At 37.1% G+C, this 16,011-nt stretch overlaps 1 protein-coding gene across 1 annotated transcript; it reads left to right on the top strand.

Moving 5' to 3' along the window:
* The first annotated feature begins 12,101 nt into the window (after window positions 1–12,101).
* LOC149403124 (protein PTST homolog 2, chloroplastic-like) lies at window positions 12,102–15,050 on the top strand. The gene is made up of 8 exons (XM_089608734.1): window positions 12,102–12,659; window positions 12,752–12,872; window positions 13,599–13,674; window positions 13,767–13,993; window positions 14,083–14,231; window positions 14,318–14,465; window positions 14,558–14,626; window positions 14,734–15,050. The coding sequence occupies exons 1-8, from the start codon at window positions 12,187–12,189 to the stop codon at window positions 14,827–14,829; spliced, it is 1,359 nt and encodes a 452-aa protein (XP_089464860.1). The 5' UTR covers window positions 12,102–12,186; the 3' UTR covers window positions 14,830–15,050.
* Window positions 15,051–16,011: the final 961 nt, after the last annotated feature.

Raw genomic sequence — 16,011 nt, 5'->3', positions numbered from 1 at the left:
GGATGCAAGTAGTTCAAAATACTTTATCACTTTCATAGATGATTTCTCACGATATATGTATCTCTATTTACTTCGTTCCAAGGATGAAACTTTAGATGCCTTTAAAGTTTTCAAGGCCGAAGTAGAGAAACAATGTGGTAAACAAATCAAGATCGTGAGATCAGATAGAGGTGGTGAGTATTATGGTAGATACACTGAAAATGGACAAGCACCTGGACCATTTGCGAAGTTTCTTCAAGAACATGGGATTGTTGCCCAATACATTATGCCTGGTATTCCGGACCAGAATGGTGTTCAAGAAAGAAGAAACCGAACTTTAATGGACATGGTGAGAAGTATGAGGAGTAAAACAAAACTTCCTCAATTCTTGTGGACTAAAACACTAAAGACGGCTGTGTATATATTAAACCGAGTTCCAACCAAGGCTGTTTTAAAAAAAACGCCATTTGAGTTATTCAAAGGTTGGAAACCCAGTTTGCGACATATACGCGTTTGGGGATGCCCGTCTGAAGTGAGAATTTATAATCCACAAGAAAAAGAAACTAGACCCTAGGACTATAAGTGGGTATTTCATTGGATATGCCGAAAGGTCCAAAGGTCAGTACTAGGATTATGGAATCAAGAAACGCAAAATTTCTTGAGAATGACTTGATTAGTGGGAGTGACCAATTGCATGACTCAGTGTCTGCATTATATCACAATGAAGATGAACCTTCTAGTTCAAGTGATAGACTGATTATCGTACACACTCCTCAAGCTCAATCGTGTGTACGACAACCAACTATTGAAGTTCCACAAGCTAATAATGTTGATCATTTAGATCAAGTTGCTGGTCAAGATCATGTTGAACAACATATTGAACAACAAGATCATCAAGAGAATGATGAAGCAACATTAAGAAGATCTACTAGAGTTAGAAGATCAGCAATCCCTAGTGATTATGAAGTGTATTTGCAAGAAATGGAGTGCAACATTGGAGCTGAGAATGATCCTGAAACGTTTTCACAAGTTGTAAGTTCTAAAGAATCTAACTTATGGCACAATGCCATGATTGAGGAAATGAACTCTATGGCAACTAATCAAGTCTGGGATCTCGTCGAGTTGCCTGATGGTGTAAAAGCCATTGGATGCAAATGGGTCTTTAAAACAAAGAAAGACTCACAAGGCAACACCGAGAGACATAAGGCAAGACTTGTAGCCAAAGGGTTCACTCAAAGAGAAGGAATCGATTACACAGAGACCTTTTCTCCCGTATCAAAGAAAGATTCTCTTCGCACGATTATGGCATTAGTAGCTCATTTTGATTTTGAGTTACATCAAATGGATGTGAAAACAACCTCCTTAACGGAGATCTAGAGGAAGAGGTTTACATGAAACAACCTGAAGGATTCTCTTCTAGTGATGGTGGGCATTTAGTCTGCAAGCTTAATAAATCCATTTACGGTTTGAAACAAGCCTCCCGCCAATGGTATTTAAAGTTTCATTATGTCATCACTTCATTCGGGTTTGAAGAGAATGTCATGGATCAATGTATATACCAAAAGGTTAGTGTGAGCAAGATATGTTTCCTTGTTTTATACGTGGGTGATATTTTACTTGCAACTAATGATAATGGAATGCTATATGAGGTGAAACAGTTTCTTTCAAAGAATTTTGATATGAAAGATATGTGTGAGGCATCTTATGTTATTGGCATTAAGATCCATAGAGAAAGATCACGAGGCATTTTGGGTTTGTCTCAAGAGACCTATATCAACAAAGTTCTTGAGAGATTTCAGATGAAAGATTGTTCACCAAGTGTAGCACCCATTGTGAAGGGTGATGAATTCAGTTTGGACCAATGTCCGAAAAATGACCTTGATAGGGAACAAATGAAGAATATTCCATACGCTTCCGCTGTAGGAAGCCTTATGTATGCTCAGGTTTGTACCAGACCTGACATTGCATATGTTGTTGGAGTATTGGGTAGATATCAGAGTAACCCAGGTCTTGACCATTGGAAAGCTGCAAAGAAGATTATGAGATACCTTCAAGGAAGAAAGGACTACATGCTTATGTTCAGACGGACCGATGAATTGGAGGTGGTTGGCTACTTTGATGCTGACTACGCTGGCTGCATGGATTCGAGAAAATCCACTTCAGGATACGTTTTTATGCTAGCCGGCGGAGCCGTGTCTTGGAGAAGCAAAAAGCAGACATTGACTGCTACTTCCACTATGGAGATTGAGTTCGTATCTTGTTTTGAAGCTACATCACACGGTGTTTGGTTGAAGAGTTTCAAATATGGGCTTAGAGTTGTCGACTTTATTTCTAGGCCACTAAAGTTGTACTATGTCAATTCAACTGTTGTTTTGATGGCTAATAAAATTGAAGTCGAAGCAACACATCGACATTAAGTATTTAGCTATTATAGAACGTGTTAAAGATGATAAAGTGGTCATCCAACAAATTAGCACTGAGTTGATGATTACCGATCCTTGACTAAAGGCATGCGACTAAAGAAATTCAAGGATCATTTAGAAATCATGGTATCTGGTTACATGATGTAATCCTTATTATGGGGTACATTTCAGTTAGATATTTTCTCATATGGTTGTGCACATTCATTTTAGTTTATCGAGAAATATCGTTTAAGTGGACCTAGAATAAACGTATGGTTTATTCACTAAAGAATTAGAAAGGCTATTGAATTGAGAAACTTAGTATATCGTAATACATGGAAGATAATAATCGCTCATAGAGAACCTATCGCTATGATTCATATATTGTGTTTCTTTAATGTGAGTGCTTCGTTATATGGACCAAGTGGGAGAATATAAGAATATTTCCATTTTTGAGTTTGTTATCAATGGAAATAATCTCTCCATTAATATGGTCCATATACAAACGGTTTTCGACCAAATATAACGCACAATTAAGAGCCAAAATTAAGCAAATTGATTACGTTTATTATAACGTGATATTTCTCATTGATGGTTATGAGAATATATTATAAACGATTTTGAGGTCCCTAGGCTCACTCATTCAATTCAGAAACTAACACCATCTAAAAGAGAGAGTAAGAGCCTAGAAGAACCACAAAATTCTCGTCGGAATCGGAGTCCCGAGCTCGCCGGAAAAACACAACAATGGCCGGAGGTAAACCGATCCTTTTCGCTTCCGCTTTAACGTGTTCATGTTGCTAGAACACCTTTAGTATGTGTAAAAATATCTTACATTGTACACTTACATGCATCTTTGTTATGGATTCTTAAATGTCGAAATATGAATTTTTTTTGTTGAATTTCGCCATACTTTGTTATGTTCAACATGTGTTGGAGTCCTATGAAGGAGAGTTGAGTACACGTGCTGAAGTTGGAGCGTACCCAAAAGGCTACATGAACTCAAATTTGAAGATGTCTGGTGAAGGAATTGATTTGTTGGTGGTAGCTTCTAGATGTTTGACGAGCCTTATCCTTCTAGGGCCAAAATATTTCCAACCATTTGATTTATATAGTCACAACGTGAAACGCCATTACCAAACCGGCACTGATTTACTCATCAGGATAAAGATGAGATCATATACAAATTTTTTTCTTGTTATTATTCCTTTTATTTCTTTAAGAAAAAAATGGTTACTACTTTCATCTAAAATCAAAACCTTAAACGGTACCACATGATAGTATTTTAGAAAGGCACAAAAGTGAATCAAATTGTGCAGTATGACCATTAATAATGAATCGGTCATTTCTTTTTTCTTTCACTATTTTTTTTTTCATAACTATGACATATAATAATGTATAATAATTTTTTTCATTGCACTATAAATAGAATGTCATGCCTTTCCAGGCTGTCTTCTTGCTAAGGAGCTCAAAACCAAGAAGTATAATTCACGTATAATAGGTTTTTATCTTCCTATACATACAAATAAATAAAGGGACATTTCCTTAACTATGACTAAATTAAGGCAAAATTCCATTTTCCTATTTTTTTCAAAAATTTACCAAACTAGGACTAATAAAAAAAAATCGTTTTTTCGATGGGATGAGCGGGAAAATAGAAAGAAAGAGAAAAAATAAGAGATTTTATTGGGGAAGATTGTAGGTTGGTAATTAGTATGGTGGTATAATAGGTAGATTTTTGTGTATCTCTCATTTGACTTTTGTTTGACCGATCCTAGTTTGGTAAATTTTTGAAAAAAATAGGAAAATGGAATTTTGCCTTAATTTAGTCCTACTTTTGGCAATTTTCCATAAATAAATGAACGACTCACAACTAAATGATTTACTCTAGGACTTGAGGGCTGTCTATAAAGTACGAGTATCCAATATTATTGCCTTAGACCCAACTAATCCCAGGAGTCTTGTTCTTCTTCAACAGTCTACCTTCTCCCACTCTTATCACAAGCATATACATTGGAGATCACAACTCTATAAGAATAAACCATTTCCAGGTCATTATTATCCATGAGCCTCTGCGCTACGATCTCAGCCTAACTCAAAGTCCAACTCAAAGTCTCAATGAGCATCGCAACACAACAAAAATGCTAGAGAAAGAATGAGACGATAAACCTCACCAAGCCTCCCATTTTTCCCGAGGAGCTTGACCATGTGGACATGGATCGGCTCTAGCCTCGACCGAGAATTCGCTCATCTTCTTGATGATGTACACGCCCTTATCGACGAGGTCAAGTGATAGCAAGCAAAGAGCAGAGCCGAGAAAGTCCCATGGTCTGGGACGAGCCCTTACTGACGAGGTCGGAGTCTTAAAGGTGTGGGGTTCCATCTAAAACCAAGTTTGGTAATTAGAGGAGTAACCCACAAGCCTTATAAAGAGCTCAGGATCGTAATACCCATGTGGGACTATCCTTCATACACCCCCTCACGCGCACATGCACAGGCACACATTGGCACATGCACTGGAAGCGTGAAGTATAGGCCCGATCAGGTAGCCCACAACCGAGAATGGGCCCCGCTCTGATACCATCTTAAAGGTGTGGGGTTCCATCTAAAACCAAGCTTGGTAATTAGATGAGTAACCCACAAGCCTTATAAAGAGCACATGATCGTAATACCCAGTCGATGTGGGACTATCCTTGATACGGAGTGATAGCAAGCAAAGAGCAGAGCCGAGAAAGTCCCATGGTATGGAACGAGCATATAGTCCCTCAGATCACTCAAAACCTTGGTGAAGGTCTTGAAGGCTCGGCCGGCAAGCCATGGAGTCCTAAACCTGAGATGAAGGCATTGTAAGAGACGATTTTCCTCTCTGGCATCGTCTCGAAGATCCGGATCCCTGACCCAAAAAGGCCCGATTTTGAGTACATGTCGAGGAGCACAGATCTGATCTTTACGTCAGAATCAAGGCCGTGCCTGAGAGCAAAAGCGTGGGTTTGGGTGCCGAGCTACGCCGAGGATCTCACGGCGCCGTGCCATGTCGCGCCACACCTTGCCTTATGCCACGCCGATCGTCAATAGCTTGATCGAGAGTATCGCTATCATCCTTCCTCGCGAGAGTCAGCATCGACGAACCGGTCTCGTAACAACCGAATTGAGTCTAACCTTAGGTTACAAAGAAAGATAATCGTTATAATGAATTAAATTGCACTGATAAATAAATAAAACTTAAAATAAAAATTAGAAGGCTTTAAATTATTACGCTTGAAGGACGGAGTGGGGGCCAGTCCCAAACAAGGCCCAATACATCATAATGGCCAAAATTAACTCGTTGTAGATTTGTAGAGGGTGTCAACCAGAAAATAGGACCAACAAATAGAATCGAGAATCACAAACACATTGGCAACTTAGACGAATGGGTCAGCCAGATAAATGGTCCCATGAATGACAACACTGACCTAGACCTAGTAATTGCGATAAGTTAATCACACATAAGCCAAGAGCAGATTGAAGAGTTTCAAATTGATTGGCATCTAAGGCCTTAGTAAAAATATCAGCCAATTGTTTGTTTGTACGAACATGCTCAAGACTGATCCTTTTTTCTTCCACAAGCTCTCTAATGAATTGATGTCATATTTCAAAGTGCTTCATCTTGATGTGCTTAATCGGATTCTTAAAGATGCTAATGGAACTCATGTTGTTGCAGTACAATGTCACGACGTCTTGTGCGACATCATACTCAGCAAGCATCTATTTCATCCAGGGTTTTAAATTTCACCGGAAGTCGGAGAAAGTCGTCGATGTGGCCGTTGCCGATGTGAAAATGGCCGATGAAGTCAGTGAAATCATTTTTCCATCTTATGTCATTCGATTTTCGGGAAAACGACGTGCCGTTCGAGCCGAAAAATGACAACTAGTTTTCGGTCTGTAAAATGAATAAAATGCAAAAATAATCGTGGAGATTTGGAGATTATCGAGCAAAACGAGACTGTTTGGGCGGCTTTCAGCTGGAGAAGAAGCCGGAGAATAAGATATTAAACCTTATTGGGCCTAAATAAACTTGCCCAAGATATTTGATATATTATAAACTATGGTTTTTTGTTGGGCCAAAATATTAACACCAGTGGGCCCAAATAAGTCCACGGCATAAATCAACACCTCACTAGATAATCCCGCTGACAGCATAAATCAATACGATTAGACATTTTCTTTTTGAAAATTTAATAATAATTGTAAGATTAAGAATCCTGATTGCATAAATCAACACCTAGCAATCACCTCACGTTAGTTAATATAGTAAAATTGGAAGTCACCTATTTTGAACTGTAGCAATATATTAAGAATATCAGTTCTAACTTCTAAGATTATTTAATTCCATACATAAATATGTAGAATAATCTATTACTTTTTAATTAAACTATTATATTTAAATGTATTTGTGTTTAGAATTTATTGAAAAATATGAGCATTACGTTTATGTTTCATCATTCATGAGCTGATTATGGATAGGAAAAAAAAAATATTATAGGTATATGTGTAAAATTTATATAAATATATGTATTGAGTTTAAATAAATGAATGAATGGCAGGTATTTGATATCATATTACTGTAAAATAAATTACATTGAAGATTATAAAATATAGTTAACATAAATCTCAAGCTTAAAAATTTTAAAAATACACACATATATATATATATATATAATATTATGCAACATTATTTCCGTTCGGTTTTCCATCGGCACATCGGTTTTCCATCGAAAACAGCATTTCATTTGCCATTCTCCACATTTTTTCCGTTCGATTTTCCGTCGGCGTGTCGGTTTTCCGTAAATCATGAGGATCGAAACGACATCAAAAACGATATTTAAATCTTTGATTTCATCCATAGAAGTTTAGTACCGCTACTTCATGCTGCAATGTATTCAGCCTCTGTTGAGTACAGTTTGTTTCTTTCATCACTTTTGGGTTCCAGTTTTCTACGCTGCTCCCTATAAACAAGAATATAACATGTAGAGCCAAACACGTGAAAGTATTGGACATTAGGCTTTCTCCCCCTCCAGATCTCATAATGAATGGTAGTAGTCCCTGGATGAATGGTCACTCGATTATGAATATGGCAAGTTGTGTTAAGAGCTTCAGCCGAAAAATGCAAGGGAAGATTCTTACCCAAAATCATCACTCTGGCCATCTCATGCAGTGTACGATTCTTTCTCTCAAAAATTCCATTAAGTTGAGAAGTAATGGGAGCAAAAAATTCATAAGATATGCCTTCAGAGTCACAAAAAGAGGAGAAGTTTTCGAATTCCATCCCATGATTACTTCTGATTATTATAATTTTTCCAATGATTTCACTTTTCTCATGTTAACCCGATTACAAAGAGCTTCAAACACAGCAAATGTGTCAGATTTTTCACGAATAAAATTAACCCAATTATACCAAGAGTAGTCATCCACACAGACAAAAACTTATCTCTCTCCTCCAAGACTTTTCACCTGCATTGGACCCATAAAATCCATTTGGAGATGTTCCGGAACACGCGAGGTAGTAAGATGTTGCATTATCTTATGCGATGTCTTTACCTGCTTTCCAACTTGGCACTCACCACAAATTCTTCCTTATTCAACCTTGAGTTCAAGAATGTCAACAATGACATTTTCATATATGATCTTCTTCATACTTCTTAGGTTGACATGACCAAGTTTCTGATGCCACAATTCAGCTCCATCAATCTTGGAAATGAGACATAATTGAACCTGCGAATCTTTCCTGGGGGACCAGATGTAACAATTATCTGGAGAGCGAATTCCCTTCATAAGATTGACCTGTTGATGCTTAGACACAATACACTCATCACAAGTAAAGTTAACAAGCAAGTCTTAATCACATAGCTGACTAATATGATGAGTTTAGCAGTAAGACCATCAACTAAGAATGCATATTTCGAGTAAGGAAGACCATGATAGTTAAGCTGACATTTACCAATGAGTTTAGCCTTAACACCATCACCGAAGGTAACATGACAATTAAAGTAGGGCTTGATGTTGGTCCGGTAGATTTTGACCCCAGTCATGTGGCGAGAGCAGACCACTATCCAATATACCAGTCTTCATATGTGGAAGCACGAAGATAGATGTAAGCAATATTGGCCTTATAATTAGTTTTACCTCTCTAAATTTTGTGAGAGTATGAGGGTTGGACATCCTAAAGTCTATGGGAGAATTGAGGGTGATGAAGATTTCTCCCATAAAGACGATAACAAAATGGGCGTATATGACCATATCAACCATAATAATGATAGATCCAATAAGGTCTGTTGACAGGAGACCTCGTTGATCTAATAGCAGACTCATGCTGGAAATGATGTTGATTGTTGATGTACATGAGAGCCAGATGTTTGAGACATCTTTGGAGGCATCCATCCAGTTCCTTTCTGAGTGGTAGGAACAAATGTAGTCATGGAACTGGAAGTACAATTAGTATAGCCTAGCCCTTTCATGTTCTTAGCAGGCTTCCCTACGATGAGGATCTTGTCAAGATTATATGTCCCCGAGTTAAGCATTCTAACATATTTGGTCATCTTCACAAGTTCAGAAGTAAGCCTCCCACTTCACCTTTTAACTCGACAATAGTCTCCAAAAGTTTGGTTTTTTCTTCCATGAGAGACTCAATAGTCTCTTTCCGATTCTCTGGAACTTGAATAAAGAGTTTGGTAAGCATCAACCAAAACTTCATCAGGGAGTTCATCATCGTCATCGGAATGAATTTGAACATTAGCAAAATTAAATGACCTAGCAGCAAAAGTAGACTCATCAAAGACATTATTCGTGACAGAAGCAGTAAAAGCCACAAAATTACTGATCTGATTAGATTCATTTCGCTCAGATTCATCATCAGAGAGGGTGACATTGTAACCTCTATTATGCTTCTTCATAAAATTAGGTCATTATTTCTGAATATACTCATAACCTTCACATTATTGACATTGAATTCCTTCAGACCTGTTGGAATTGTAGGAGTTGAATTTATCACCATCACGACCAGTTCGCTTAGAGTTTCCACGTTTCTGATACTATTGTTGTGGCAAATTTTCTCTGACAACATGTTAGACATTTCGTCCAGATCTTTTGTCCAGCCTTCTCATAACCCTGTCAAAATTCTTGGCAAGCATAGCAATAGCATCATTAACATCATCATTAGTTCAGAAGATGCATGCTCTCTCTGTTTAGTAATAGAGTGCTTAAGTGCCAAGTCTTTGTTCTTCGTTTTAGCTTTGGGAAGAGGCATTTCATAGGTCAATAGAGACCCAATTAGCTCATCAATTTTCATCTGTGAGAGGTCATGGACTTCTTGTATAGCAACGACTTTCATGTTGAATCTTTCAGGAAGAGATCTCAGAATCTTTCAAACAAACTTATCATCACTCATAGAAGCACCGAGAGAGAAAGACTCATTAACAATGTCACAGATACGCACATTGATTTTAAAAATGGTTTCTTCTTCAAGCATATTTATTCCTTCAAACTTGGTAGTGAGAAGCTGATGACGTTGGCCACTGACTTTAGAAGCCCCTTCGTGAGCAACTTCAAGAATACCCTATGCCTCCTTGGCACTCTTATATGTGTTTATGAGCCTGAAAATATTCTCATCAACATCATTGTATATAACACTAAGAACATAGTGTTACCAAGAACAACTTTATCTTTAGTAGTATTCCAATCTTTTTCTGGTTTGCTAACAACAACACCTTCAGCATCTTTCATAGTGGGAGCAGTCCAACCATTAATAACGGCTTTCCAGGTCTTGCTATCAACAGATTTGAGAAAAGCACACATTCAAGCTTTTCCTAATATGAGCAACCCCTGCTTCAATGCATTTTCCTAATACTACCCGTGACTTTCAACTCAGGCTCCCCTTGAATCTGAGCTCCCATCATTTCCATTCTCAAACACCTCCCGTGTGTTTGGTAGATCTCAATATGAACGACCGTAAACAAGCAATCACGCAATTACAGAACTCACAATAATTCTCCAACACTCAATGAATCAGAAGATGTGTTTAGAGAATTACACCACATTCATCAAACAATTAGTTTTCGAGTCCGCTGATCGTGCACGTCTAGAAACCCTAAAAGTATGAATGAATGCGTCAAGACTACTAAGGGAGAAGCGCACGAATTTTGTAATAGTCAGCATCTCAAGTCAATCTAGGGTATCTTTACCCATACACATGCATAAACCAATGTAGAAAGTCATTCGCGAAAACATTATGGCAAAATGAGAAACTTGCCAAAATACATACCAACGTACATGGACAAGATGTCTAAGCACAATGTGCAAATGTGGCAAGACATCTTTCCTAACAAGCTTGCAGTAAAAAAAACCCCAACAATAGACGTAACGACAATTAGTTTGTTCGAGCCCGAAGCCCCAACCTAGCCCGAAGTCTCCCTAGTCATTACCGGTATAATCATAATCCTTACTTTCTCTTTGTTGAAATATCATGATTTTTATTGCTTTTAGTTGTTAATTTATTTTGTTAATCGTCTAAACCGCTTCTCATAATCATATTGCTGGTTTTCGTGAGATCAACACCCATACTTCACGTACACTTTACTATTTGTGCGACACGCGCACTTGTGTGCGTGATAAAAATCACAATTAGCAATAAGTTAGCAAACCAATTTATGTTTAGTTTTTGTTGTTGAATTAGAACACTTCCAGAAACACTTCACAAAATTGTTATATTTCAAGTAAACTACATTTCCGCTTTCTTGTGATTAGTGTGTCTACATTGAATCACAAACTTCATAGTTGTGGTTTTGAACTATATAACGTTCATTTAGTCACTCTTCACAAGTTCTCTTCCTTTAATCCTATCTCAAAGGAATGAAACACTCTCGGATGGATTGTAAACTTTGGATGCGACGATTGAGACAGGGGAATTGAGACCCTTGGACGTGATGTCGGAGCTGGAGGTCCTTGTAGGCTGCGTTGGAGCTGGAGGAATTGCGAACCTTGAAGGCGATGATAGAGATGGAGAGATTGCAAACTTTGGAGGCGATGCCGAAAGCACTACAAACCTTGGAGGCGACCAAATTATATGTTGCTATTACAACGTCTGTACTACCAATTACGGAGCTCAGCCCGCCGACATTCATCATCAGTGCACGACGACTCGAGTGAAATATGAGACCTTCTTGCGAGCAAACTATCCTAGGCATCGGAGGCCCTGAGCTTTGTCGTTTTCTTGACTTGATAAAAAGAATCTTGAGTGTCATGTCAGTCATGCATGCAATATAATAATTTGGTGGAATGATTTATGTGATAACCACAAATAAGTTCTAAGCTAGGAGTTAGTTTTATATGTCTTGTAAATCAGGACTTTGTCTTTCTTTTCGAATGTGGGATTGTTGTCGTTGTTTTTTTTTTCAAGGATTTTTTTAACTAAAGATTTTATAACGATTTTTTTCTTAATTTTGGTTTATATTCATAACCTCATTTTAATAATCAGAGAAATGATGACCTGCCAAAAAAAGACACTATCCCCCACCATCGTTTCTCAAATTTGAAACTCTGATGTAGCCAACCAAACTGTTAAATTGGTATTAGTTACAACTAGAAAACAGTGACCCATAGATTTATTTCAATAGTGCAAAACTAAACAAGAAATTAATATTTGGTTTTGGACGCGTGAAAATATCTGAAACTATTATGAGGTCCAGAATTGTCGGATTTCAGCGGCTCTCTTGCTTCCAAATCTGTTATTGGCTACTTTCAGTTCAAAGCCCTTTCGTCTCGTTTCCTCACAATGCTGACCTCACCGCGCATTCCATGTGTTCGACGAAATGCCATACCCGTCTTCTCCGCCGCCGGAACTTCCTGGCCTCGCCGCCGGCTATTCACGCCGCCGCGAAACTTGGGGCTCGCGGCGAGGACGACGAGGACTCGGTGCTTCGACTGGGAAGACGAGGGCTCGGATTTGGAGGCGGAGATTTTGGAGTTCATGAAGAGCTCGTCGAAGCCCGAGTCTTTTCCGACCCGGATTGAGCTCGTTGAAGCGGGTCGGGTCGATTTGGCCGAGGCTGTCGTTTCTAGAGGTGGTTGGTTGTCGTTTGGTTGGGATTCAGAAACCGAAGAAGAGATTGGTAATAATGGTGCGTGGAATGATAATAATAACGACGATGATGATAAGGATCGTAGTAATTTTGGGGAAGCAAAGTTACATGATGAAGAAGCCTCGTCGATTCTTTCTCTGTATCCTTACGCTAATAATGAGACTGAGTACGGTAGTACCACATTGTGTTGAACTTCAGTTTTTTATTATATATTTATTATTAGTAATAAGTTGTGATTTATGTATTTTTTTTTTTTAGAGAGGAAGAGAGTGGAATTGAGGGGATATTGAGCAGATTGGAGAGGCAAAGGAATGATTCTTTTGGATTTGATGAAGGAGATTCTCACAACCAATATGCCAACTTTCCAGCTGATGATACGGTATTTCATTTTTACATTTAATTTTTTTTTTTATGATTTGTTACGCTTAGCCGGCTTATTAATTAGAAATATACTCTCTAGAAAAATTAAACAGTTCAATGTTTCATGATTTGTTAAAAAAAAATTATGGCATTCAAACTTATTAATGTACAATCAATCTACACGTTAAAGCAACTAGATTACTATAGAATGTGAAATTTTGATTAGTTTGCAAAAAAAAAAAAAAAAAAAAAGTGTCCCACATTGATGGAAAATTCTAATAAAAAGAGGAGATCTTTCATCTGGTTATAAAATATGAAGGACATTTGAGCCCTTAAAGCTTAGCTTTGATCAGTCTAATACACAAATAAACCAGTTTATCTTTTAAACGTTAAAAACGCAATAGATTTCATAATATTTGAATCTCTCTTTTGTATCTACTAGTTTCCTAAATAAATGTCAAATATGGTTTTTTTCACTAGTTAAGTGTTACACGGTCACATACTTTATGGTCTCTAGAAATCCATTGCAGTATTGAGAAAGAAGGAATTAAATTATTTTTTAAGTTAATGCATTTGCTGAATAAAAATCGCTCAAAATTAAAATAATAAAAATACACATTGACAACGAGTAGTCATTATTTGGATAAATTTCAGAGTTTTATAGGTAATTGCTTTACTTGTCTAATGTACAAAAATGCTAAAACAAAATCCCTGTGTGTTGCTTTTTCATTTGTAAAAAAGACAGTTGATCAGCAGGTCTTCCTCAAATGACGCATCGTCGCAAACTTTGAGATCTCGGAGAGATCAAATCGATACTCAAGGTAATTTCAGTAAACAAAATTTATATAATTCACACGTTTACAATACTTTACAAACGCCATTTCTAATTTGTTTGACGGTTAATCCAATACAGAGAGAAAACAACTTGAAATTGAAATTGAACCAAGTGAGGTTTCGGAAGGAAAAGATATAGAAAATGAGAGCTTCATCGACGAGCCTCGTGATCGAAATAATATCGAGTCACGCTGCGAAGAAATCACTCACAATCAATTACGAAACCGCCTTCAAAATCTGGAGTTGGAGCTCTCATCCGTGCTTAATTCCGTGAGGTCCAATGGTGATGAAATCGCGTCACACAATGTAACAGTTGGCCTGATTTAATCTATTTTTTTTCACTTTCGACCAAAAATATATTTATTTCTTTCTCATTTTAATTTTCAAATTTATAGGAAGGAGAAAGCTTGTCCGAAAACCAACAGCAAGAGATTAACGACGCATGGGAATTTCAAGAAAATGATATCATGAAAGCGCATGACAAAATACGTTCAACACGAGCCAAATTGGCCATTTTAGAAGGAAAAATGGCGCTAGCAATTATGTATGTACAAAATTATTTTTCTCCTTCACTTTCAATGTCTAAAGAAATATAATAAACTTTTTTATTATTATTATTATTTTCATTAGTGAGGCTCAAAGGATTATGGAGGAAAAGCAAAAGCGAGTCGACAATGCTCGGAGAGCTTTAAGACTTCTTTGCTCAACTTGCATAGTTTGGCCTAATCCTGCCTCTGAAGTGCTTTTAGCTGGTTCATTTGATGGTTGGGTTACCTTGGTAAAATCTCATTTACAGTCCAACTAATTGTTTTTTAAGTCATTAAAATTGAAAAAAAAAATATATATAGATTTGTCGTTACTTTTTCGCAGAGAAAGATGGAGAAAAACAGTACTGGACTCTTCTCTTTGCGGCTACAATTATACCCAGGAAAATATGAGGTGAACTTACAAACCATTTTTATTCTTTCTTTTCATTTGATTTGAAATTCCACATTTTAAATAAATATGTAAAAAGGATTAATGGCAGTAAATATTTCATGTGGTAGATAAAATTCGTCGTCGACGGGGAGTGGAGAGTTGATCCCGAACAACCGACTATTAACAACAATGGTCATCTGAACAATTTAGTTATTATCTCTTAGGTCGCCATATATTGAATATTATTCTTTTCCTTTTCTCTTCTAATAATATTCATGTTAATCATACTCATTATAGTCACCATTGATTTTACTGTATAACGATTCTTTGTGATGCAAGCTATAACAAGAATGTATTCGTTGCCGTTCAATTCATTAACAATAATTCATGTTAATTTCATCATAACTTGATGCAAGTTATATTGATGTTAACAATAATTCATTTTAATCATGCCTATTCTTTATCAACATTTCAATTCATTTCACACAATCACAATTACATTTCAATTAATAAATATTCCAACAATTTCATATCAACAATTCCAAAAATTTTATTTCAGTCATAAACTTACTAGAAAACAGAAAAACACAACAACAAAAAATGTCGCCGGAAAAAATGGTGGTTCGCCGGAAAAAATGAAGGTTCGCAGGAAAAATGGTGGTTCGCCGGAAGTGTCAGAAAAATCTGGAAAAAATATATATCATAGATCACAACATTTCAAACAACTTTAATGAAGGACATTATGTTAAAAAAAAAAAATCATTTAACAGGCCAAATCAAGGAAAACAAATTCTGGGTTTTTGCAAAAAAAAAAAAAACGACGAACTTTCTCGCCGATTTTCGCCGACTGTCACCGGAAAAGTGTGGAAAACATGCTGTGCTTGGACGGCCGAAAATCCATGGAAACGAGATGTCGTTTTCGCCAAAAATCCAACGACGTAACAACGACAAACGACATATTCCACATCGTCGGCCGTTTGGACGGCGAAAATCGTGGAAAGCCGGCGACATTTGAAACCATGCTACATAACACGACAAGCATAGCTAGGTCTTGGGCTACCCACATCCAATTTTGACAAATTCTGAGCTCTAAAATCATATGACACATGTCTTGTGGGTTACAACATGATCTAAAAAGTATTATTAACTCAACAACATCTAGCTTGTTAAAAAAAACTCAACAACATCTAGGCTCAAATTAAAACAATAGGAGAAATAAGTACTACACAAATGAAGGTTGCACAAATAAAAATATAAATAAACAACATTCAAGAATCAGCCTTAATGGGACATAAATCTTAAAACAAAAGCTTGACAAAGGCATGGAAAGTGCACTACCAAAAAAGGCACTTTGCATCCTAATAACTCCTACACACTTTGCTGAAACCGGGTACATCCGGAGCCAG

The sequence above is a fragment of the Urtica dioica genome, chromosome 3 (assembly GCF_054948205.1).
Source record: "Urtica dioica subsp. dioica isolate 48M chromosome 3, U.dioica_male_clone48M_v1_H2, whole genome shotgun sequence".
Classification (NCBI taxonomy): Eukaryota; Viridiplantae; Streptophyta; class Magnoliopsida; order Rosales; family Urticaceae; genus Urtica; species Urtica dioica.
Note: the sequence above shows the minus strand (reverse complement) of the source record. Positions and strands in the feature narration are given on the sequence as shown.

Coding starts and splice junctions, on each gene's coding strand:
- LOC149403124 (XM_089608734.1), top strand. CDS start 12,187: ATGCTGACCTCACCGCGCATTCCATGTGTTCGACGAAATGCCATACCC. Junction 12,660..12,751: donor TACGCTAATAATGAGACTGA/GTACGGTAGTAC, acceptor TTTTTTTTTTAG/AGAGGAAGAGAGTGGAATTG. Junction 14,627..14,733: donor TATACCCAGGAAAATATGAG/GTGAACTTACAA, acceptor TTCATGTGGTAG/ATAAAATTCGTCGTCGACGG.